Source organism: Terrapene carolina, unplaced genomic scaffold, assembly GCF_002925995.2.
Source record: "Terrapene carolina triunguis isolate 2854851 unplaced genomic scaffold, T_m_triunguis-2.0 Scaffold97, whole genome shotgun sequence".
Taxonomy (NCBI): Eukaryota; Metazoa; Chordata; order Testudines; family Emydidae; genus Terrapene; species Terrapene triunguis.
The window spans coordinates 474,939-501,394 of record NW_020664448.1 but is presented as its reverse complement, the minus strand read 5'-3'; the positions used below and the strand labels follow the sequence as shown (position 1 = coordinate 501,394).

The following is a 26,456-nucleotide window of genomic DNA, read 5'->3' as shown; positions in this document are numbered from 1 at the left end:
ATAGCTTTGTTGAAATGGAAGCAAGAGACCTGTAGGAATAAGGATATTGTACTGCCTTTGTAAGTAAAGACTTGTAGATGATCTTGGTAGTTTGGTCTAGTAGAGCAGTGGTCTCCAAACTTTTTTGATCGCGCACCCCTATCAGTAAAAAAATTTTGAGCACGCACCCCCTGCCGCGCCGGAGGGCCGGCTCTACCATTTTTGCCACCCCAAGCAAAAAAACAAACACGCTCGGACTCCCGCCCGAACTGCCGAAGCAAAAAAAAAATGCCACCTGAACTGCCGCACCCCAAAGGATCCTCTTGCACACCCTCTGGGGTGCGCACACCCCACTTTGGAGACCATTGTAGTAGAGCATAACACTGGTTTCTATTTCTGGCTCTGCCACTGACTGACTGTGACACTTCAAGCAAGTTGCGTAATTACTGTTTGTTTACGTCCATGTAAAATGGAGATAACACCTCCATGGGGGGTTGTGATGCTTAATTGCTTGTAAAACGCTTGGAGAACATTAGAAGTACTATAGAACAGCAAAGTGTTATTGTTGGCACTTAGCTCTCAGAACACTTTTGTGTATTGAGTTGGGAGAGCAAGACAATGTAACAAGGGCAGCTTGACGATATTCCTAATTATCAGACCTTAAAGTATGTTCCCTTTTTTCTTTTCTTTTCTAGACTTTATATTCAGAGCACCCATCAAATTATGCAAACCAGGGGAATTGCGTGAGGAATATGAAAGCCAGCTGAGGAAGGTATAGTATTTTGTTTAATTGTGACTTTCTTCCAGAGGAACTTGGAATCCTTACTGATATGCCTGCTTACCTATATGGAGAATTCTAAGCATTATTTTCTTTTCTGAAACAAAGGTCATTTATCCCTTCCTACCATTCAGTCAATTCAGGAAAATGTTGGCAGTTAGCTGGTTCCAGAACTACTGACATCTTAGGCCATGTCTACACTACAAACTTTGGTTGACACAAGTTACGTTAGGGTACAACCTCCAAAGTTTGTATATCACTCATGCGAATGCATACTTGGCTGCTTGAATCAGCGCTGCGCGTGTTCACCAGGAGTGCTTGTGTGGATGAAAAAGGCTACGCGCCATGGGTAGGTATCCCAGTGTGCCATGCACGGTCATCTGGGGCAATGCCTTTTGGAACTTTTTGCAGTGGGTTGTGGAGTACAAATGAGTCTCCCAGAATCTCTGGGAGCTAGGGGTCAAGTTCCCAGCCTGCAACTTTCTCTATCCCATAATGCCATCCATATCCCATAACTTTCTCACCCTTGTTTTTTTTTTTTTTTTAAATCTCTCAAACTTGTGCGGCACTTTTCAGTGTTCGCCATCTTTGACAGAAGCATAGAGCCCGCAGACCTCTGTACTATTCTCACGAACGCAGCAAATACAGGACACATGATCCTCTTGTGTTTGCAGACCTGCTGGAAGTGCTGCACCAATGGTGGACATGATTTCTTTAAGGACAGTTTGCTGAAGGACATAGCAAAAAACAATTCAAGGTTGTTAGTGACCGTCACAGAGCAGCTTCAGCTGGTGGAGTGCTGCTTCTGGGCCAGAGAAACAAGCACTGGGATCGCATCGTAATGCAGGTTTGAACAATGAGCAGTGGCTACAGAACATTCAGATGCGAAAGGCCACATTCTTGATTTGTGTGCTGAGCTCACTCCAGCACATGAACACCAGAATGAGAGCTGGATTGATAACTGAGAAGCAAATGGTAGTTGCACTGTGGAAGCTTGCAACACTTGTTTTCTACAAGTCAGTGGGAAATAATTTTGGAGTAGGAAAATCCACAGTTGGGGCCGTTATCATAAAAATGTGTAGGGCCATTAATTGTCTCCTGCTATGTAAGGCTGTAACTCTCAGCAATGTGTAGGCCTTAGTGGATGGATTTACAGCAATGGGGCAATAGATGCACGCACATCCCTTTTGTAGCACCTTGGACAGAGTACGTCATTAGAAAAGGCTACTCTTCTATGGTTATGCCAGCATTGGTGGATTACCAGCAATGCTTCACCAAGATCCGTGTGGGCTGGTCCAGGAAGGTGCAAGACTCTTGCATCTTTAAGGACAGAGGACTGTTCAGAAAGCTGCAAGCAGGGACATAAGTTCCCAACCCATCAGATTAGCATTAGTGATATTGAAATCCAGGAGTCATTCTGGGGTAGCCAGAGTAGCCCTGGCTCAAGAAGCTGTGTGCTGGCCATCTCGACAGTATCGAGGAACTATTCAGCTACCAGCTCAACAGGTGCAGAATGACAGTTGAATGTGCTTTTGATAGATTGAAGTAACATTGGTAGTGTTTATTCACTAAATGGGATATTTTTCTCCCTGAGATCCAAATGATTATAGCTACCTGTTGTGTCCTGCATAATATCTGTGAGGCAAAGGGGGAAAAAGCTGCCTTCAAGGTGGAGGTGGAGCTGGAGCGGCTGCCTGCTGACTTTGAACAGCCAGACACAAGGGGCACTAAAAGGATTCAGTGTGGAGCTATGCCGTCGAGGGAGGCTTTGAAAGAGCACATGAACAGTCAGCAACAGTAATGTTCTCGGGCCTGGAGCTTTGGGTGCTGCTAAGAATTGTGTAGTGATTGCTGTACATCTATAAACAACTGTTTTCCTGAATCTGTTTTATGTGGTCCTTCCTGTTTGTTTACAAGTACTGTGTGTTTTGAGTACTGCTATGCATTCTGCAGCATGCGTTGTGAACTAATAAAAATAACTGTATTCTCCTCAAATAGAACTTCGTTGAGTGGCAAAAACAGTGCAAACATGCAAGAAACGGGTAAAATTTGAACATAAATTTAGAGAATTGAAATTTAAAATTGGAAAGGCAGCAAACAAAGATTTCAGTGCACAAATGTAGTCCGTTGTGGCTACATACACTGACCTGTGAGAACCACTGCTGGTGTGTATGTGAAGCTGTGGTTTTCCTTCTTGTTCCCCGGAGTGGAGTGAGAGGGATAAGGATCCTGGCCCATGATGCCATGTGGAATGTTGAGGGGTATAGGGAATTGCTACCATGGAGTTCTCCAAGGTCAGCAAAGAGTGGGGATTCCTGGGATTTTTTTTTTTTTTTTTTTTTTACCTTTTGGTCCACCAGGGTCTGCATCATTTGTGTTTGCTGCCTGGGAAGACCCATTATGTGCTGGTGCATCTCCCTTTTCTTTTCCTGCTGGCATTCCTGGACCTTTCTCCTGTCTGCCCTTTCCTTCTCCATGCTCTCAGCCATGGTGTCCCTCCAGGCCTTTTGTTTGCAGACCAATGCAGTACTGGCTTGCAGAATCTCATTGAACATGGCGCCTCTAGTCCTCTTCTTTTCCTCCTCATCAAAATCAGGCATTCTGCAAATGTGAAGGGGGCATCTCTCAAGGCTGCCACAGCAGCAGCTACAGACAGACGTACCATTGGATTTACAATAATTGTGGAAAGGGAAAGATAAGTGTCAGAACTCACTTTTCTTATTCCCATAAACACTTTTAAGAAGACTTGCTTATTGACACTTCATCTTTGGAATGCCTCACCACAGCACTGGTTGCCAGCCCCAGCCATAGTGAATATGGCCCACCAGGGACAAGGGTGGGGAAGAAAAGTATAGGGCGATGGCAGTCAACATTGGCGTTATTTTCCACAGGTAGTGGTGGGGTTAGCTGATACCTCACTTCTGAGAGTCACAAAGGCACAGGGAGCACAGCAGGCATCCTGAAGACTCCAGGCCTGTATGCTGCTAGCTCGTTTACTGCAATGATGCTAGCTGGATTCATGGTGGGGTGGGGTGGGAAAGTATCTCAGAGAGAGAAATAAGGCGGCCATCTCTAGAAACCTTTCGGAGAGGATTGCACAGTCTCCATGAAAGTTTTTCATGGATATGTCTCAGGAGATGCAAGGGACACTCCTATGTACATAAACTGCTGTGCCCTGTGCCCCCCTTCTCCACCTGCCTAAACCAACAGGGGAATGAATATCAGATGCCAATTCTACATCTGTTTGTTGTACCTCTACCTCTTCTCATATGAGTAAAACCGTGCAAAGTTGATACCTGTGTCTTGTTAATTTGGGGCTGGGTTCCATTTTTAAATTTAAACATTGTAAGGAAAAATGGATGCACACACTTACCTGAGGCCCCTTCCCCTTCCTTGCGCTCATCCTTGCGCTCAGCTGGTGGAACTGGCTAGACTCAAACAGGTCTTGGCTCGCAGCATAGCCGGACCACCCCATCGCATCTCTCCTCCTCTCCTCTTGGCTGTTCACAGCAGGGGTCTCTGGCTTTCCTGAGTTGTCCACGGTGGTCAGCAAGATACTGGTGGAGTCTCTACCATGTATGGCACGCAGCTTGTTGTAAAAGCAGCAGGTCTGCAGCTCAGCACCAAATCAGTTGTTGGCCTCCCTGGTCTTCTGGTATACCTGGCGCAGTTCTGTCACTTTCATACTGCATTTCTGCTGATCCTCGTCGTACCCCTTTGCCTTCCTCCCCTGTGCAATCTGCTCTTAAATATCCATGTTGCTGTGGCTGGTCCATAGCTCTGCTTGCATAGCCTCTTCACCCCAAAGACCCAGGAGATCCCATACCTCCTGTCTACTCTTAACCAGAGTGCATCTAGTGCATGGAGCTGGCGTGGTTGGTTGGGCAATTGCACTCAAGAAGGGAGAGTTGCTAGGTGTGCCCGCCAAGGTGGTCAGTCAGGAAAAAGCATTTCAAAAATACTCATGGGGACATAAAGCAGGGATGGCTTCAGGTCTCTGTGACCCCTGGGCAGTAGAGTGTACAATTGTGACCAGAACCGTCACTGTCACAAGGAATGGGGCATTGTGGGATAGCTGCTGGAGAACTGTTAGGGTTGCACTTGCACTGATTGACCCCAGTAGGTCAATCGTGGTTCCATTCCATTAAGGGAGGTGGTTTTACTATATCACAGTACCAAGGCACTTACATTGGCTGGAGGTGAATTTTAAGAATAGACGTGCAAATAGGTCAATGCAAGGCAACATACGTCCATGTAACTTTGTAGTGTAGACCGGCCTTCAGTTGCCTTCCAAAAGGTGAAAATGTACCTGCTTGGTGCAGTTCTACCATCTTTGTTATATAGGTTTATAGAAGAATGAGCTATGGTGAATGTAATAGGTTTGCAAAGCCAGTTGCAGTAAAATCTCCCCCTTCCCTACTATAACTCTTTCAGAATCTTAATCCGTCAAACTGAAGCTTTCAATGCTTGGTCTTAGCCAAAAGATGAACTCAAAAAATTTGAGGAGAATCCATTCAGCCCTTTTGGACTTAAATAACCTGTGTGTGGGTGTTTTCCCCTTTTTTTAAAAAAGCAGCATTTTTTACACACACATCACTGAAATGACTGAACTCTAACCCTAAATATCTCGTGTGGCTAGTCATTATTCTAGAAATAACATAATGGGGCAGTGACTGCTGTAGTTAAGCTAGGATAATAGTTTCCATTCTAACCCCTCCACCCCTAGTTCTGAGTTATTCATAACTTTCTGAAACTTTCATTTTTTCCAGGCATAAGCCCAGATCCTATAATCAGATCTGCTAGTGTGGACGCATGCAGAACCCTGTTTATTTCAACAGGGCTCCACACAAGAGCAAGGGCCTCTGACAACAGATCCATTTGCTGGATTGGGGCTGCGCGAAGGTGGGATTTTTGGGTGTTTTGTGGTTGGTTTATTTATTTTACTTTTTATTTTTTTGGTAAAGCTTGACCAAAAGTGGTTTAGCTGTTTTTGATAAGGATAGTATATATGCATATCTGCAAAGGGAAGGAAATACATTTTTCTAATGAAATAATCCTTGCAGTCTTCATTTGAAGAATTCAGCAGCCTCTGAAGACCAGTGTAATGCATACGTACAAAGGGGCAGAGTTAAGGTTAAGAGTGACATCTGGAAGAGGTGATTGCACTGTTTTTAGCAGTGAGTTGCCTCAAGTCAGTAGAGCTTCAGTTGATTGAGGCTTTGTCCCTAGGAGTTATTGGTTGTGGTCTTTTCAGTTGATTTCAGACACATTTGCAAGTGGATGCAAGGTGTGAATCAGTCAACTGAGGGATGCTACAATCAATTGATTTCTCTATCTTAGACAAGCCTCTAGTGTAAACAAAGCACAATGACTTCTGACATTCTTACCACTGTTGGGAATTTGGTAAAAGATTAGGGGCGTAGAGATTTTATTCATGTAAATGTCTAATTTATCAGTTAAGTTAAATGGACACCACTATAGTTAGAAAATTACAACTTATAAAAATATTCATCTTTAAGTTTATTTTTTTAAACTGAGCCTCTTGGCTTAAAAAAATGAATGTAACATTTGGTGGAGGTCTAAAGTATCAGCCACGCCAGGATTTTATAAATCTACTTCCTAATGGTGAGGAGGAGACCTTCCCTGGTGAGATATGGGGCTTACTCATCATTTCTGCAGAATTTAATTTTTCACTGTCTGTGTGTCTGTCGTCTGTGTCTCCAAGGAGATGTGACTAGATGCAGTTTTTCTTCCTGAATCTGAATTGTGTGAACTACAAATAGCCCAAATCCTGGCCTCAGCACACAGCCCAACCAATTAGGATGTGTACCGGGGATTTCTGCTGGGCTTGAGGGAATATCTTTCTTCCATCAGCTGCTGGCAACTTCGTTTGATGGCTGCTATTCCACCCTCAGCTACAGTAACTACAGGGGTTTGAAGTGCCTCAGTGCATTTCAATGGGGTGTTAATTCTGACATCTGGTTTTGCTCCTCCAAACCGCTAAATGCCTGGAACTTCTGGGGGGACTCACCCATCCTCCTCCCCATGTTCCACAAACCTTTTATGTGAGCACCGTCACTGTGCAGGATACTGGTTAGTGAACTTGTAGCTGATTTGTAGTCCTTTGCATAGCTCTGGTCAGTCAACAAGTATTGAGTGTACAGCAGACCTAACCTAAGTGCAGCTGAGTATGTTTGGGTGTCGGAGTCTTGATTTTTTTTTATATATATATTTTATTTGAAGTTCAGTGTAATAAGCCCATTTTTAAGCATAGTAATGTTGCAGCAGCTATAGATCATTCTGAGATCTTTTTGTAACTCTTTCTTGACCTGAAAAAAATTGATAGCAATCCTTCTCATTTCCACTGCAGTAAAAAGGAAAAGTATTTTAATGTGCTTCTGGCATTTTGACTATTCCACTTGTGTATTTTGAGGATAGAATTTTTTGTCTAACTCCTGTTTGGCCTGATGGTTCATCTATCTTCCTCTTTTCAGTCTTTGTTCACTGCCAGACTGGAACCCTGCTTCCTTCCCTTCACAACGTGTACATACCCTTTCTGAACCTCATCTGAAAGAGGAGGGGGTCGGGGGATATTCCCCAAATCTCATCCTGTGAGCAAAGAACAATGTAATCCTTCGACAGGTTGTCAGTTGAGAAAATTCTCTATCACTTTTATAACCAAACCTTATGTAACCAGTACACAACTTTTAAAAAGAGAAAACATTTTTAAGCTAAGTAAAATTTTGAGGGCTAAATACTATCCCTCTAACTCTTGTAACGAGAGTTTCATGATATCGCTTTGTATCATTATTTGGATAGAGTCCTGAACGCTAGGGGCAACATGGCATGAAACTGAGGGTGGTTCCTTATTCTCAGTTCTTTATTTGTGGTACTGCTCCTTATTCGTGGTCCCCAGTTCCTTTTTCAGTGGTCAGAATTATTTAAAAATATACGTGGGAGCCCAGACTCTTGAGTTCAGATCCCATATCTAACTTTGGCCTTGTCTACACTGGCATGTTTCTGCGCAGTAAAGTAGCTTTCTGCGGTGTAACTCCCGAAGTGTACACAATGCCCAGCCAGTTAGTGCACAGAAACTGCATAGTTGTGGCGCAGTAAAAAAAAGCCACCCAACGAGAAGCATACAGCTTTCTGTGCTGGGCTTACAGCGCTGCGGTGCCAGTGTAGACACCCTGGTTGATTACAGCGCTGCGATTGGCCTCCGGGAGGTGTTCCACAATGCCTGTTCTCCCCTCTCTGGTCATTGGTTTGAACTCAACTGCCCTGCCCTCAGGTGAGCAACCATGAGCCCTACCCCTTAAATATCTTGGGAATTTTGAAAGTCCCCTTCCTGTTTGCTCGGTGATGCGTGCATTGGTCTCAGCGCATCTTTTCAGGCGACTATGCCTGCTTCACACATCAGGCAGTCCCCCGCCTGGAGCAGTGCTGGGCTGCTGGACCTCATCAGCATTTGGGGAGAGGAGGCTGTCCAGTCCCAACTGCGCTCCAGCTGTAGGAATTATACCACCTACGGACAGATTTCATGATGCATGCAGAAAGGGGCCATGACCGGGACACACTGCAGTGCAGGGTCAAAGTGAAGGAGCTGCGGAACGCCTACCACAAGGTGCGGGAGGCAAACTGCCACTCCGGTGGTGCGCCCACAAGCTGCCGGTTCTACAAAGAGCTGGACGCAATACTCGGTGGCGACCCCACCTCCACTGAGAAGGCCACTGTGGATTCTTCGGTGGCTCACATGCCAGTCGAGAGTGGACCGAGCCAGGAGGAGGAAATCTTGGACGAGGATGTGGAGGGAGAGGAGGACCCAGAGGCAGAGGACGACTCGGAGGTCAGAGGCGCATGCAGCCAGGAGCTCTTCTCTACCCCAGAGGAGGCTAGCCAGTCACAGTGATTGGAGCTTGGCGAAGCACAAAAGGAGAGGAGGCCCCTGGTAAGTGGCTTTGATTTTGGGAATCGCTGAAGCGAGTTGTTGGGGGCAGGAGGGTTGTAGAAAGCAGGCTTGTATCTGTATGATGCGTGTACCACCACATCCTGTTCTGCCGCTCAGACTAGGCGTGTTGATTGACTCCCTCACCTCACGGGAATCTACCTCGGAGATCTCCAGGAAACTGTCATGGAGATACTGGGCAATCCGCTGCCGCAAGTTCTTTGGCAGAGCTGCTTTGTTTCTTGCCCCATTACGGGTAACTTTCCTGGGACACACTGCTGTCAACTGGGGGGGGGGCATTGCTGCACACAAACAAGCCACATAAGGGCCAGGGTGGAAGCCGCAGGCTTGGAGAAGACCCTCCCTTGATTCCATGCTCACCCTCAGCAGTGAGAGAGTGTCCATAATGAACACAGCCTGTGGAAAATGCGGGGACAGTAATGATTATAAAGCCCCCCTACAGTGCTGGCTCTCCGCAAGAGCTACATGCCCAGTGTACAGTACGGTCCTGGAACACTGATTTTCCCCTGCCCCTGCTGTTACTCACCATTTTGGGGGGCTTGTGGCTCATATGTGCTTGCCTGGGGTCAGCCAGGTATGTGAATAGTGGCTGTGTTTTAAATCACTGAATCCGTGGTCTGTGTGCTGCAAACAATACTGCTTCTGTAAAATCTTGCATTTTGGCTTCACATATATGACCTTCGGAGCCCAGCCTCCCTCTTTATCATCGCCGGCTGAACGGCTGCGCAGAATTAGAAAGCGGCCACGAAGAACTAAGGACTTTCTGCGTTATATCATGATGCACTCTGCGGCCAAAAAACAAGAATTGAAAGAGTGGCGGGACAGCGAGAAGAGGAACCAAAAGGAGAATGCGGTGTGCCAGAACGAAGCCACGGAGCGGCTCTTAAACGTTACGGAGCGCCAAGCAGACACGCTCCAGGCGCTACTAGCACAGCAAACCGAGCAGCTCCATGCCCGCCTTCCCCTGCAGCCACTGTCGCAAAACTCTTTCCCATGCGCCCCCCAGACACCGCCAACACACGCTTATCAACCTCCTGGCTCCAGTCTGTACCCGCTGCATTTCACTCCTGCCCCGTCACAGTCCAGCCCTGCGGACTCCCAGTACCCACTGCACTCAACACCCGTCCCTCTGCAGTTTAGCCCTGCTGAAGTACAGTACCCGCTGCACCGTACTCCAAAGGACAAGGTTGCATATGATACCTGGACATACACAAACCTTTAACCGTCATCTCCTCCTGGGATCCTGCCTTCCCACATCTTCCACAGTGCTGATGAATTTTTTTGTTTGTCTCTCTCCTCCAGTTGTTGTTTTTTAATAAAAGAATTGTTTTGGTTTGGAAGCAATCTTTATTCCATTCATTGAAAGCAAACAGAGCCCTGCAAAGCAACAGGCAATTTTCTTACACCTTCATAGTGCATCGTCTGCACCAATTACAATCGCCTCCTAGCATTACAAGCACTGCACTCCTGAGCATAGCAACAAATATTAGTGGCTTTCAGCTTCAAATTGCTGCCTCAAGGCATCCCTGACCCTTATGACCCTGCGCTGCGCCCCTCTAATAGCCCTGGGCTCCGGCTGTTCAAATTCAGCCTCCAGGTGCTGAGTCTCTGCGGTCCAGCCCTGAATGAAGCTTTCACCCTTCCCTTCACAAATATGGAGCGTACAGCACGTGGCTATAAGCATCAGAATATTGTCATCGGCCAGGTCCAGCCTCCCATATAGGTAGCACCCACAGGCTTTTAAATGGCCAAAAACACGCTCAACCGTCATTCTGCACTTGCTCAGCCTGTTGTTGAAATGCTCCTTGCTGCTGTCGAGGTGCTCCATGCATGACTTCATAAACAACGGTATTAAGAGGTAGGCCGGGTCTCCCAGGATCACAATGGGCATTTTGACTTCCCCTATAGTGATCTTCTGGTCCGAGAAGAAAGTCCCTGCTTGCAGCTTCCTCAACAGGCCAGTGTTCCGAAAGATGCATGCGTCATGCATCTTTCCGAACCAGCCTGTGTTAATGTCCGTGAAATGCCCACGGTGATCCACAAGTTCCTGGAGAACCATTAAGTACCCCTTCCAGTTAATGTACTCGGTGGCTAGGTGTTCTGGTGTCAGAACTGGAATATCGCCCCTCCACAGTTAGGGAAGCCCATTTGTGCAAAGCCATCCACAATGTCATGCACGTTGCCCAGAGTCATGGTCTTTCGGAGCAGGATGCAATTAATGGCCCTGCACGCTTCCATCAACATGATTCCAACAGTCTACTTTTCCACTCTGAACTGGTTAGCAACCAATCGGTAGCAGTCTGGAGTAGCCAGCTTCCACAGTGCAATCACCACACGCTTCTCCAACGACAGGGCAGCTCTCATTCTCGTGTCCTTGTGCCTCAGGGCTGGGGCAAGATCACACAGTCCCATGAATGTGGCTTTCCGAAAGTTCTGCAGCCACTGCTCGTCATCCCAGATGTGCATGAGGATGTGATCCCACCACTCAGTGCTTGTTTTCCGAGCCCAAAAGCGGCGTTCCACTGTGGTCAGCACCTCCGTGAATGCCACAAGCAATCTCGTGTTGTAGCTGCAATGCGTGGCAAGATAAATGTCGCACTCCTCTTGCCTTTGTAGTTTAAGGAATATCTCCACTGCCACTCGTGACGTGTTAGTGAGAGCGAACAGCATGTTGGTCAGCAGTGTGGGATCCATTCCTGCAGACAGAAGAGGCAGAGCACGCAGTACACAAACAGTTGAAAGATGGCGCCAAATGTGGACGGAAGCACAGGGATTGCTGGGATGCGAAGCAATGCATCACGGGACATTGGGACAGGACCCAGGGTGCACCGCGATCCCCTCCACCTTCTCACAACTCTTAGCGGCAGAAGAGGAAGAGGTGCTCTGTGGGATAGCTGCCCAGAGTGCACCGCTCCAGATACCGTTGCAAGTGCCACAAGTGTGAACATGCTATTGCGCAGGCAGCTGACTGTGTGAACACATAACAGCGGTTTCCCTTCAGCACTCTCTGAGCGGCAATATAACTGCCAGCGATGTAACTCTGCCAGTGTAGACATACCCTTAGACTCCCTCTGTAATCTAGAGCAAGTCACTTAACCTTTGTCTCAGTTTCCCTACCTGTAAAATGGGGATACTTGCTTACCTTCCTTATAAGTGTGAGTAATGATTGTTTAAAGTGTTTACATTTTTCTTTAAGATATAAAGCACCTTAGAAAGTCTAAATATTGACCCTAGTTTAACCCTTCTTTCTTCCCTCCCTCCGTCTATTTTACTGAAGAGTGTTGATTAGATTTAGATAATACAGTAAAATACTATTCTTGTCAGTATGGATGACTTTGTTTCAGGATAAAGTAGCACACTGTAAAGTTAGATATTTGGTTTCCATCTTACTAAGCAAAAAAAAAAAAATGATTTTCTTGTTTTGAGCTACTTGCTTTGGGCACTTGTATTTTGCTGAGGTGAGGAGGCCTTGTAATATTGAGTAAATCCATAGTTGCATCCAGTTCTCTTCACACAACAGTTTTTTCCTTGGAAACTCTGTAATCAGTAGGGAAACTCCTACCTGGGGCATGTGCTGACATGTCACTTTTCAGCAGCGGGGTAGACAGAGCAGTTTCCCCTTAAGAAGAGGGCACCTTTAAAGACTACATAAACCTGGACAGGTTCAAGGAAGAGAAGATGTCAAATGTGAGTTTCACAGATTCTGGAAATATATGTTGAGCCTATAGGAATAGTATTTCTGATACCGAGAAATGTGATTACCTTAAAAAACAAACAAACCATTTTCCTTCGGATTACTTGCAAGGGATTATTCTCTGAAGCTCAGAGCATAGTGATCAAGGCCTCTGGGATATTAAAAGGGTGGGTAGCTAGGTTAAAATAAGAGCTGTTACTTATAATTACTAATAACATCGGAGATTATCAAAACTGAAACTTCTAGGAATCTACTCTTTTTACTTCTCACAAGTTGGGTGTTACAAGTAAGATCGTCTGTTTCGCTTTTTCTTTTCCTCATGCCTTCCCTGGACTGTTTGCATTCAAACAAAAATCTGGGGCCTAAATTCCCAGGCAATCTTCCATTAATTAGAATACGGGTTGGTTCTGCTCTGGTGGTGGGTTTTTTTGTTTTTGCTTTCCCCTTTTCCCCCCCTTCCAGGTTAGAGAGAGCTGCTAGTTGCAGAAGCTACTACATCCAAATGGGTCTATCTGGGGAAGGGTACATGGACTTCCAAGCCAAATTTGGAGCTATTGGCTTCCAAACTTTATACTGTAGGGCAAACTTTGCATACTTCTAAGTCAAATGGAAACAAAGCTCTGTTACCTTTGTACGAATATGTTATTGGATGCCAACGTTAACCCTTTGGTTTGCGGGAGATATATATGGTCTCCAAAATAGAGCACAAAAAGTCTTTGTCAACAAGAGATGCTTTTTTCTTTTTGTCAGATTTTTGTAGACCTCTGCTGTTCTTAATATCCAAAGAAGATAGCCCTGAGTGTTTTCTGTTGACGGAGGTTATGTTTGCACCTCTTACTGTCTGTTTCAGTAAGCTGATACGTTTTTAAACATTCTTGTGTGTCTTACTGTACCTGGCCATTAAAATAAAATCCAAATATAATCGTATAGATTAGAAGACAAATAGATAATTCCACAAATTCCATAAATCTACAAATTTTGGGGGAGAAGGGATGGAAGATGTGGGGAGGATTTTGGACAGACTGCCAGAAATAACTTTTAAAAATCCTGGTTTATTTACCCCTACTTAAATCATTGTATACAGGAGTCGTGAACCTCTGAGATTGTGTCCCCCATAGTAAAACAAATAGAGCAGACTCCCTTTAATTCACACTTCCCATTACTGAGTAAAGACTTGATACGAGTCCTGTAGCGAGATTCTGTATTACTCTTAACAAACGATGCATCGAAAGAAGGTACCCTCAACCCCAACTTCAGCATTTGGTCATACCATTTTTGCTCCTGTTTCTGCCCTCCTTTCTTCACTCCCCTTCCCCCACCCCCCTCCAGTGTTTGTACATTGCCTTTCTAGGCTCAGATCCTGTAATGAGAACTCTGTATGGAGCTCTCCGACTTCATTTGGATTCTGCGTGCACAGATACACTTGCAGGATTGGGGCCATAGATTGTAAACTCTTCAAGGCAGGGTCTTTGTGCATATCTCCAAAGTATTTAGCACACTTCTTTACACTAGTTTAAATACTATGTATTAGTAAGTTATGAAATATTCTACATTAAAAATACAGTTCTTCACTCAAAAGTATTTTTGCAGTCATTACAATTTTTAGCGTGTTTGTTCACTAATTTTATTTGTTCTGTAAATTAAAAACACCTTGCTAGCCAAGAGAGGATGCGCAACAAACTAATGACTAAAGGAGAACCAGAAAATATGGCAGTTAAGACGTTGTCGTTGGAATTAACAGTTCTGTTTAATGATGAACAAATCATCACAACCCCTCAGGATTTTTTCTGGAGCCGATCTCTATGGACCAAGATACTGGTGAAGTTGAAAGCACTGGAGATAGTCCAAAAGTGGGAAAAGTCTAGAAACCGGGGGGGAAATATTCACTGCTCAGAAGCTTGATTTTCATATTCTCCTAGACCAAATTTAGAGGTGGTAGCAGGGAAGGAGGAGAGCACTCGGGAGAAGGAAGCGTGAGAATAGAAAATCAAAGCACTGGAGAGCTGCAGTACCTTATGGCTTCAAAGAACATGTACTGTGATCACATCGGCAAATACTTACTATTGATTGATTAAATATCAAATGCTCCCCCACCCCAGATTTTGGGCACCCCAATCTGTGGTGTTGATGCACTAAGCGCTTCCTGCCAACATTTGTCTGTAAACTCCCAATATTGGGTGTGGGAGGCAGCGCTGTAACCTTGGCGAAGAAAGGATACTGTCAGTGTGTGTAACAAACTGAATACACTTCATTATAACCCCTTTGAAGATCAAAACAGAAATCTTTGCTTGAGGGAGGGTTCTGTGTGTGTGCGTGTGTATTGTATGTTTCCACATTGCACCTTTGTCGTAGGATCACGTATAAGTGGCTGTCTTAAAGTAGATGGAACTATTTGTCATGCTTTACAAACAGATGCAAGGAAAAAGGCTGTGTCAAATATTGGTCCTAACAACGCCCCGGGCAGTTTAAGGTGTGTAAAGACAGTAATAGCCTTGGTACTTAATTGTGTGTGTTGGTGTCAAAAAACTTCTCAAAAACTTGTCCTCAGAACACTCCTGTGAAGTAAGTGATGGCCCTATTTATGGATGGGGAAACTGAGGCATGTGGCGGGATTAAGGGATTTTCCTACAGTGAATCATTGTAAGAAACCAGGATTAGAATACAGGATTTTCTGGCTCCCAGTTCCATGTTTAATTCAACAAATACATTGCCTGTATTAACAGCCTATTTCAAGTATATTGTCTCCTTTATTTTACTGCTAGTTGAGGGAAGAAAAATTACAAGAGGAAAAAACGTCTGAGGATCTGATCCACAAGCTAATTCTAGAAGACATGGAAGTGGGAAAAAGAAAAATAGAAGAACAGCAAAAAAAAGATGAACCACTAATGCTTAAAATGAATCAAGAATGTGTAAGTAAAAACTACCCTGTTCCCACCCGAGATATAGCATTAAAGCTACCCAGGACTGACAGGATTCAGTCTTGGATCATTCATCACTTTTCTAGATGTAAAAAATGATCTAATGTCTCTCAGTTGAAACTAGGAGCTATATGTCATTGGAAGGGATGGTGTCCCTAGCCTGTTTGCCAGAGGCTGGGAATGGGCAACAGGGGATGGATCACTTGATGATTACCCGTTTTCTGTTCATTCCCTCTGGGGCACCTGGCATTGGCCACTGTCGGAAGACAGGATACTGGGCTAGATGGACCTTTGGTCTGATCCAGTATAGCCATTCTTATGAAGCTGAAGCTTCCCAATAGAACTTGTTTGATTTCTTTCTAGCTCTAGAAGGACCTGAGATACCAGACTGTACAGTTGTGGTATTTTTAGCTATAGAAAACCTACCCTAGGTCATCTTTTAGGGGGTTGAATAACTCTTCTGTGCATTGTACATTTGGATTCCATAGTGACTAAGGCACCTGGCTTTAGGGGGAAGGAATACAAGAAATAGTCCCAGTAACATTTTAAAAACTCTCTAAAGCATTCCTAAAATAGCTTCTCTGTACTACAGGTGACATCTTTGGAACACAGAATGATGTGGAATGAAGGAATTATTGGCTCCCATTTGGAGTGGCCTGTTTAACTCGCTTCTGGCTTCCCCACTCATGAGTAACGTGGCCATTTCAAACACGTGGTGATAAAACCTGTATAGCAAACCATGCCATTGCATGTATCCTCTCTCTCTTTCTCACACACATACAGACTTGTAGAAATACACATCTACAAATATATACAGTACGAGTCATCCGGGGACTGTATGTCCGCATGGTAAAGAGTAACTTCTTGTTTAGCTTTGGCTCTTGCCCATATCAGTCATAGACTGTGTGGAAAGGACCATATAATAGTTTATGGTTGATAAAAGGTTATGCTGATATCAAACTATTGCTCCCTTAGTATTGTTTGCTGGATGAATTACTATGGGCTCTGAGTCCTGTAGCATTTTGAAATGTTCCTCACTGAACCACAGCTGCACATGAGAGTTCTTTTTGTTTGTTTTTGTTTTGTTTTGTTTCCCCCAAGTGGCAAAAACATTGGGCCAGCTCTTCAGCTGACATAAATTGCTCTAGCTCAAGGGAAGTTAATAGATCTATGACACTATACACTAGCTGGCACTCGCATTCTGTTCTTTACACACTTCAAATATCGCCACTACATGGGCTTTTGGAGACTTGAAACATTTTCCCAAGGAAAAATAACTATTTCCTGAGTGACTTTAATGTGTATGCTAGCTGATTCTTCCTTTATTAACTTCAGTTTCCAGAACGCCTCTCGGATTCAGAGAATGAAGAACCATTCCAGAGCAAACACACACATCGGTCGGCTTTTGTCTCCAAAGGCAGCACCTATTCTTTTGCCTTCCTGACAGGGTAAGAAGCAGACTTAGTTCACTCTGGCTGTCCATTACAAACATAAATATTGCACAATTCATTTTTTTGTTCTAAACGTCCCTTAAGTACTTAAATTGAATTCAAACAGTCACCACAGCCCAAAATAAGTTATTGCTGTTTTAGAAAACTTAGTATTGAATAATTGGTAAAATATAATCATAGAATCCATAGACATGTAGGGCTGGAAGGGACTTCAAGAGGTCATCAAGTCCAGCCCCCTGCGCTGAGGCAGGACCAAGTAAACCTGGACCATCCCTGACAGGTGTTTGTCCAACCTTTTCTAAAAACCTCTAATGACGGGGATTCCAAACCTCCCTTGGAAGCCTGTTCCAGTGCTTAACTATTAATTCTAGTTGATATCTAAAACTCCCATGCTGCAGATTAAGCCCATTACTACTTGTCCTATCTTCAGTGGACATGGAGAACAATCACCATCCTCTTTATAACAGCTCTTAATGTATTTGTAGGCTTATCAGGTCACCCCTCAGTCTGCTTTTCTCAAGACTAAACATGTCCAGTTTTTTTAACCTTTTCTCATAGGTTAGTTTTTCTAAATCTTTGATCGTGAATAGGACCAATTTGTCCCACAGTTGCCATAGAATTCTTGAGGATTAATGCATTGGGTATGTGTCCTTTGAAGGCTGTCTTGTAAAATTCATTACATTTACGGTCTCTGTACTCTATAAAGATCTACATGGTAGGTTCATATATAAAAACGTTTGTTTATACAGTTCTCAAAAGGGGCAGGGCACTTTACAGCACAAATGCCAAGAGCTGGCCCCTGCTCCAAGGAGCTGCTTATATAACTTTACTCTCATTGGTTGCATCAAGTGTACCAAGTGGGGGAGATTGGGTAGGACAGGACAAGGGTTTCTGTAATGTCCTGCATAATTGTGGCTTTGCCATAAGCCCTGGGTGTAGAGCAGTGTGTTGTTGCAGTGGCCCAGGAAACAGATCAGTCATAATCTCCCTCCAAGTTCTCCCTGCTCTGGTAGTTGGGAGGTGTCTGTGCAAGCTAGATTCTGTCTTGGTGGCTACCTCTACCTCCTGCATGACACAGGTAACTGGCGCACATAAGCAGAATGAGCTATGTGCCCAGCTTGATGGTGCCATGAAATTTGCTGTTTTAAGTTAATATCCAGTCTGTTTTACATATCCCTGATTTTTAGGAACCTAACCTCCAAACTGGAAAGGAGTCAGAGTTGCAATGACACCATTCGAGATCGATCAAAGAGCAGGCAGAGATCAGCCCCAGCCAACAGAACAAAGGTACCAGCGGTTTTTGGAAATATTCCATCCAGTGAGGGAGAAGTTTGTACATTTCATAGAAATGTTGTTGACGGCTGTACAGTGGCAGTTACTTGGAGATCATCTAGCTATCGGTCAAAAAAATTGTTGTCAGCAGAGGTGTGATGTTAATCAGTCCCTTACGACTTACAGCAGGAGCTGACTGCCAGTCCAGGTTGGAAGTAATTGAACGGAAAAATGGACAACACACACACTTTTTTGCTAGCATCATGTGATAACAGGGAATTCGAAGGGTACTCCATTTCCTTTTTTGTAAATCAGATTTCTTTTCGAAAATTTCTTTTTGAAATAATTTCTTTTTCTTTGATTCACCGGTTGTTTAAAAAAACAAATCTCTCACAAGCTTGAAAAAAACTGTCTCCATCCCACCCCCAAACTACTTTTTAATCTCTGCATTTTAGCGAAAAATTATTCTACCACCCCCCGCCATACACCCCTTGCAGATCAGTTTTAAAGTGGAGCAGAAATGATCATTGTTGACCTGGTCTCTGTCTCCTTCCTTGTGCACCATCACTGATTAACATTGCCTCTCTAGGAACAGTTGGTCTGGTCTTGCTCTTGCTGAAGTCAATGGGGCTCTTTTTATGAATGAACTGGTGCTACAGGCCCAGCAGAGGGAGAACAGGAGGCCTGACTTCCAGCGGTGCTGAGTGCCTATGGCACAGATGGGCTTCAGTAAGAGTTGTGGTTACTAAGCACCTCTGAAAATCCAACCCATGATTTTCTCAGGCAAATGTCCATCTGCTGTTCCAGCCTAATTACTGGGCTGGTGTTGCGCATCTGGCAGACGTCTTCCTTTGCACGATTTCTGAGACTTTCAGGCCTTTGTAGCACCATCAGTCCCAGGATTTGGTCTCCCCAGCAGCAGCAATTTGATTGATGTCACTCTGGGCTTTTACTCTCCACGTACTGGGCCATTTTCTGCCTCTCTGGCCTGCAGGCTCCTGGTGCCTGGCAGCAGCATCATACAACACAGTGGATTCAGTCAGTGTTACTTAGTCCTGTCACACCAAGTATCTGGTGCCTCATGTCCACTTCAGGAAACCCAGCCCAGTCAAGGTAGGAGATGTGGGGGATGTAGCATGTTTCAAAGGGCTTCAGTGGTAGGGCCTTCTTATGAGACCTGTGGCCCTTTGGCTCTTCTCCTACCTTCCCTCCACTCTCTGCTGAGTCTTCCTGCATAGAGATGGGGTGTCCCCTGCAGCCATTGGCTGAGCCCTTGCTCCAGAGTCTTCCTCCCTCCCACTGCACCTTACATCCATCCAAGCCTTCACCTCCAGTCACCAAAGGGAAGCTCCACTCTTCCTCCACACCTCCTTGTCCAGCGAGAGATCTTCATGACCTCATTCTCCCCAGAGCTTCCCTTTTTTCAAGAAGGAATAAGGAACCATCCATCTTCTGCCTGCATCTGTCTCCTTTACTGGGATTATCCACTTTCTGCACTGAATCCCCTTCTCTTCAGCTTCTGCTTCATCTTCATTCCACAAGTGGGGAAAAAAAATCATGCTAAGAATCCAGTAACTGTCGGAAGCCTAAGGAATCTTTGGGATAGCCATTTGGTGGGGAACCCTGCTTGCAAGATGGGGAGATCCTCAGTAGGTCCTGCTCAGGTGACCTAAATAATCTTTCTGACAAGGTCCAAAGTACTGTAGCCCTCTCTGAGGTCACAGTCATGGGCCATGGTCCTAAAAAAGGACCCTCTTAGATGACCTAATCCAGTGGTTCTCAAACTATGGGTCAGGATCCCGTTTTAATGGGGTCGCCAGGGCTGGCGTTAGACTTGCTGGAGCCTGGGGCCAAAACCAAAGCCTGAGGGCTTCAGCCCCAGGCGGCAGGGCTCATGTTACAGGCCCCTGTCTGGGGCTGAAGCCCTTGGTCTTTGACTTTGCCCCCTCCTTTCTCCCTCCCACCCCCCCCCCGCCTGGGGTGGGGGGCTCGGGCTTTGGCTCCCCCACCCAGGGCGGCAGGGCTTGGGTGGGCTCAGGCTTCAGTTCCCCCTCCTGGAGTCATGTAGTAATTTTTGTTGTCAGAAGGGGGGTCGTAGTGCAGTGAAGTTTGAGAACCCCTGACCTAATCTAACTCGCATTGAAATTGATGGGAGTTGGAACAAGTCCAGAATGAGGCACTGTAAAAGTAATCTGTCTTCCCAGCTCCCAGATCTTTTTTTAAGAAGACTTTGAGTGGACCTTCCCGGAGAACAAGTGCTCCACTAAAAGGATGTTTGGCAACCTGTATTAACTCCAGAGACATAAGCTTGTTAAAATCACCTCTCTAAGCTGAACAAAGAAAAGCCATTCCAGTGCCAGGGGCTAACCACTGCATAAAATCACCTTGACTTTGAAAAGGAAAACTGTCTTTGCATTTGTGTATATGTAGTTTTTACTCTGCATTATTTGTAGTTGTATGCCCTCACGCTCCTAAATGTGACAGTGTTGGAAATGGCTTTGAGCATGGCTGGCCGTGCTGCTCTTAAGGAGTGTCTGCTGCCAGCTCCCTGGTTGTTTAATCACTAGCAAACTGGAAACCACACTTTGTGTGCCGATAATGCACAGGAGGATTTGTTTAACTGACCCTGTTCAGGGTCATCTGGCCAGCCTTTTCTCTTTGCTTTTTGCAGTAAGAGTGTGTTAAATCCTGGATCAACCATTTTTTATAAATCAGTTGATGACCAGAAAATGTCTGAGTGTACTTGCTGTAAACGGCGATGTCATAGCTTCATTGATTGCAAGGCCAAAAGAGACCATTGTGATCATCTAGTCGGACTCGCTATATAACACAGGACTTCCCCCCCAAAAAAATTCCTAGAGCAGATCATTTAGAAAAACATCCAACCGTGATTTAAAAATTGCCAGTGATGGAGAATCCATCACGACCATTGGTAAATTTTCTTTGAGTTAGTCTAGTTCCATGGTTATCAACCTCTCTTTGTCCTGTGCTTTGAGCTTTTGCCACCACTATGGCTAGCTACTCTCCATTCTTTTGATGTCCCAAGCACAGCCATCCTGCCAAGGATGAATTTGGGACCCAGGCTGTGCTGGATTCCGGTGCACCCTGGTTACCTGTGGGCCTTTCAATGTGCTCTAACCAACCAGAGTTGCTTAGTCTGACTTACTGCAGGATCTGGAGCACCCCAGACTGCATTCCAGATTAGACAGTGCACAGCTGAATGGAAGGCAAGCAGGACTGCAGGGCCTAGCCCCAAGGCTGGACTTAGTGCTCGTTATTAACGTGGTGGGATAAGGAAGTCGCTGGCCTGAGAGGAAGAAGGTGGCTGAAGCTGCTGGCTGGTACAGCAGACATCGTGGCCTGATAAACAGGTACAGTTGCCTGAAAGATTAGGAACTAGTGGTCTAGTTAATTGTTTAGGTGATTTGCAGCATCTTCTGTTCTCTCGCAGATTCATCCATTTCACTCTTACTCTGGCCCCTCTGTTTAGATCACCACAATGGCAAACTTTCTAATCCCGATGACTTGTTTTACAGGTTCCATCCGTGACCAGTGCGTCAACTCCCATCGTTGGAGTTTTGTCATCAACCCAAAACAATCGCTGCCTCTCTGCCCCAGATTTGACAGCAGAAAAGCGTCTGGTTTTCAACTCGGTTTCGTCACTCTCCATCCTGCACAAGCCGGAGCGATCCATCAGCCCTGAGAGCAATGACAGTATCTCAGAAGAGCTCAATCATTTCAAACCTATTGTCTGCTCACCATGCACTCCTCCCAAGAGGCTTCCCGACGGCAAAGTCTTGAGTCCTTTGATTATAAAGTCTACTCCAAGGAACCTGAACCGAAGCCTGCAGAAACCAACCACCTATGAAGCTAGTCCCAGAATCCTGAAAAAATGGGAGCAAATATTTCAGGAGCGCCAGATTAAAAAGACTCTCTGTAAAGCTACCCTGACATCTCTGGCTTCAGAGCCCGGAGAGGACTTTCTGGTTCCTGACATTGCTAACTCCAATAAAGAGCAGCCACGAATGTTAAATGATCAAATTCCACCTGGTTCTGCGGCACACACGAACACAGAGTTAGATTATTTCCCTTCGATCAGCGAAGTGAAGCTCGAAAGGACTGGTAACAAGAAAAACCGTTCACAGGCCTTAACAGTGGATGGCAGTTCCTCTGAACTAGATACAAGATCAAATGGAACCTCTCTGAACACTCAAATTTCAGATGTGTCTGAAGTAAAAACAAATTCATATCTGGACAAATCTTGTCTTAGCATTGGGGCAAAAATAATGACCAGAAGACTAATTGGAGTCAACCCAGCACTGCCAGGGAACAGTATGCTAGGGGTTTCTGTCAAGACAGCAGGAAAAAAGCAGCTTAAATACCTGAACAATAGTGAATTGATCAACGTACAAAATGGTACCTGCAATTCTGTTGAAAATGTTATTGGCGAACAGCCCCCTTCACTGAGACGAGGACGAAAGAGACACTGTAAAACAAAGCACTTGGAACAGAATGGTTCGGTTAAAAGACTGAGGCAGACAGCTGGCGAGATGGGCTTGGCCACAGCTGATCCTTTAGTGAGGGAGATGGAACAGAAGCTGCAGCAGGAGGAGGAAGACAGGAGGCTGGCCTTACAACTGCAGCGAATTTTTGACAGTGAAAACAGGACAATGGATAGGCGGAAAGGAAGAGTAGATCAATATCTCTTGCGGTCAAAGAGCACTACAGGTGCAAAGTAGCACTTAGGAACAATGTTGCCTTTTGTAGAGGACATGAGGTTTATCAAAATATCCTATAGGAGGAACTATTTTCTTGTCATACTCCCACCCACAATTTTTTTTTTTTCTTTTTGATGGTAAGACATTTTAGATCCAGTTCATGCTGAAGCCAGGGTCCTTGCAGGTTAAAAACAAAAAATCACATGTCCCGTTTTGTCCATCACTCTGAAAGACAACTGATCCTCACCATGTATACGTTGAAATGTACTTAAACATAGTAGATGACATTTCTGAGTTAAATGCTGGTGGTGACCATCTTACTAAGGCAATGGGATACCAAGTATAGGAGCCCAATCTTAAGGACCCTGTCAATCCAATGTCCAGCCTGCTGCATCATGTCAGACAGAAATTAGGGATTGAAAACACATTTACATAAATCTTCTAGACTGTTTCTCTCCAACATCCCAATCCTGTGCCTGTTTCACTTTCTCCCTTATGCTGCAGCCAGATACTATGACTGGATCATAAGTTAGACCATAGTGATATAAACTCCCTGGTTTGTGATAACCTTGTAACAATGGGACCCCTTAAGAAAGAGGCTGTGAGCCATGCTTTCTCCTTTGTGTCCTAAGGAGCAAGTGGATACACCGATAGTGGATACGATTCAGTAACACCTTCCAGGGGCACAAAAAATTAAATACATTAGACAGCGTAGATCAGAGGTTATTTTAATGAGACCAAATGAAATGTAGGAAACCTGCAAACCAAGGAGTTTACGGAAAATGCATTGTTGAAAACTAGTTAATCGATGTTGGTAATATCACAGAAAACTTAGCTATAAAGAAAAGGCAAAGTGAATACTTCCAACCCACTCTCTTGGGATGGCACGAAGGTGAAACCAATCAACGTGGTTTTGCTCATCTTGGACATTTAGGAAGAGAAGCATCAGTAGGGAAGAGAGCCACCCAAATGAATCAGTTCGACATTGGCAGCATGGGAGCCCCGTGTACTGCTCATTCCCTAGGTATAAACCAGCCATGGTTGGGTTGGGGAATGTGTGCACTGCAGTGATAGTATTACTTAGCACTTAATGCACTATTTACCTAGAGGTTTCAAAGCGTTTGGTAGCAGTAAGTAGCCATTATCTTCACTTTAGAGATGTATAAACTGAGGCACAAAGGTTAAAATTTTCAAAATGGCTGCTAATTTTGGGCACCTCCCATTCCAGTTGAAGTCATTGGAAGCTGGGGGTGCTCGGCACTTTTAAAATTCTTGGTCCTAGATCTCCCAAACGGGGCTCTCCAAAACAGTGGCATCCGGTTAGTTGACACTTCAGCCTATCAACTTGCCCAGGGTCAGTGGTAGAGTTGGGAATAGAACCCAGGACTCTTGACTAGTCCAGGACCCTATCCAGTGGAGAGCGTGTTCTCCACCCCACATGCGGCAATCACCACATGAAGCCCTTTCCAAGTGAGAATTCCCACCAGGCTTTCACTGCTGAGCTTAATGCTACAATCTGATTCAAATCACTCTGATGTTTTAAGCAGCCCAATGAAGTCTGTCTGTCTGCCTGTGTCATGGAGAGTGTTCGTTTTTCTCTCTTGGACCAATTGCAAGGAATATAGATCAGTGCATTAGGTAAGATAAATGTCCATGCTCACTGTTAATGGGTGCCCTTCCTTCCCAAAGAACCTCTGCTTTTCTCCCTTTCACCTCAAGCCTGTCTTCACATTTGTTTCACTGAGTGAAATAATTTTCTCGATTACCACCAGTAATGGGCTCAAAAATGTCTCTCTTTGAATCCTGAATTTGTAGACGATGGATCTTCTGTTCTTTCAGTGGATTTTTTTCCCCCCTCAGAAACGTGAGTCTGCCAATTTAATATCTTGTTGCTCCTTATACCGGGTGACACTGGCATTTTAAAGAGCTACCCGACACACACTGCACCAGCAGTACACCAAGCAGCTGGTGAAACTCGCAGCTGACCTGTGGAGTGCAGGGAGGTTCTGCTAATGCAGCATACAAGAGGTTGATGTAAAAGGATTTTAATTGTTCATCTGTTTCTGCCGTGTCTTTTGCTCTCTCCTTCCATCTTAAATGATGATGAATGGCTTGCCTTCCTGGCAACGAAGGAATTGGTTTAGTCTCCGGCTTGCCACTTATTCATATAACTACAAGGACCCTGAAGCTTTTTACTGCTTTAAACTGGATTTTTTTTAAAAAAAGAAATCTTATATTTTAATGGATAAAATTTATATATTTTAAATACTATATTTCAACAGATCGACACTTTCATTTTGAGAAATCTTGTAGTAATGATGACATAATATATATCTCGTATTAACACACAAAAACTACTGGCTATTCAACTAATATGTGAAGCCAGGAAGTTGATGCTGGCTTTCTGCACTCTCTTAGACTGGACTGCTGTGCCTAACTGTTGTAGCTCATGGGTTGTGTATTATTGTATCCTCTTTGGAGAGGAAATTCTGCCCTTAGTTACACACTTGCCAAATGCACAGCTGATTTTAAGCTGATACGACTCCAGTGACTTGACCTGCATTGCACTCACTTACGCCAGCAGTGAATTTGAAGGAAACTGCCGAGGCTTTGACTTAATTGAAGTCAGTGGGTTTGCATGGGTCACAGTTACTGATGGTCAAATTTGGTCTCCTCAGTACTTGCGAACAGCAGAGTACATTAAGGATGGAACAACAGTCTTTAATCCTGAATTTCCTTTATTTTTGTTCCGAGCAAAAGCTTTTTTACACTATCCAAGTGTATTCATGATTTTTTTTCCAGTCTCTCTTTCAACATCCCCCTCACCCCGCTCCGCACAAGTGAATATCTTGAAACAGGCTTCCTTACTCAATTACTTTGGCTTGTTCTAGGCCTGGGCTGCTGGCTTTTTTTAAAACAAAAGAGCTTTTGAGAAACTCACTTTATGTGGGTTTCACAAGCTGAATGTATCTTTCCTTAGAATGAGATTTTGAGTCCTACCCACCTAGGCCAGTGTCCTTCTGTGTGGTTTTTTTAAAGGTCACTTTAACACTTGGGTTTTGTGTGTTAATTTCATGTGTTAATTTCCTTTTTTAAATCTGAGTCTCAATGGAAGTGCAGGAGCCATTGCCTCAGTTAGGACAGTTCCTCAAGCTAACAGCTTGATAGAAAAGAACCAGGCTAGAATGTCTGTTACATACTTTATTATCTACGGGTCGTTCACACAAAGGGCCCTACTCTGCAAACTGTTACATGATTAATCCAAGGCCCTGATCCCATTGAAATTAATACAAAGCTCCCGTTGATTGTGGGTGCAGGTCCGGACCATCATAGAAAAGCCCTTACAATGTATGGTCCGTTGTATCAGTATTTATTTAAGGAGGCCTTTGATTTTTGGGATCCTCTTGTGGAATAACTGTGGATCCTAAAAATCTGTCACTTTTTTTATGAGACATTATTACTCGTATGCAGTAGCATCTTTAAATAATGTGGCAGGGTTGGTTTTAATATTTCCAAGGGGTACTTGTCCACAAAATATGGTGTAGGATTTTAGTCCATTAATTTCAACCTTTCTTAAAAGAAAACTACAGTTTATATTTATAATTTTATCCTCCATCTAGTTGCTTAAAGATCAAGAAAGACCGTTTCCAGTTTGCTAGAATAGGCGCAGTCCTACTCCC

At 44.6% G+C, this 26,456-nt stretch overlaps 1 protein-coding gene across 1 annotated transcript; it reads left to right on the top strand.

Annotated features, from left to right (window-relative positions):
* The first annotated feature begins 646 nt into the window (after window positions 1-646).
* RNF169 (ring finger protein 169) lies at window positions 647-24,313 on the top strand. The gene is made up of 5 exons (XM_024210215.2): window positions 647-751; window positions 15,180-15,326; window positions 16,671-16,783; window positions 17,974-18,073; window positions 21,595-24,313. Exons 1-5 carry the CDS (start codon window positions 647-649, stop codon window positions 22,795-22,797), a joined length of 1,668 nt encoding a protein of 555 aa, XP_024065983.1. The 3' UTR covers window positions 22,798-24,313.
* The last annotated feature ends 2,143 nt before the right edge of the window (window positions 24,314-26,456 follow it).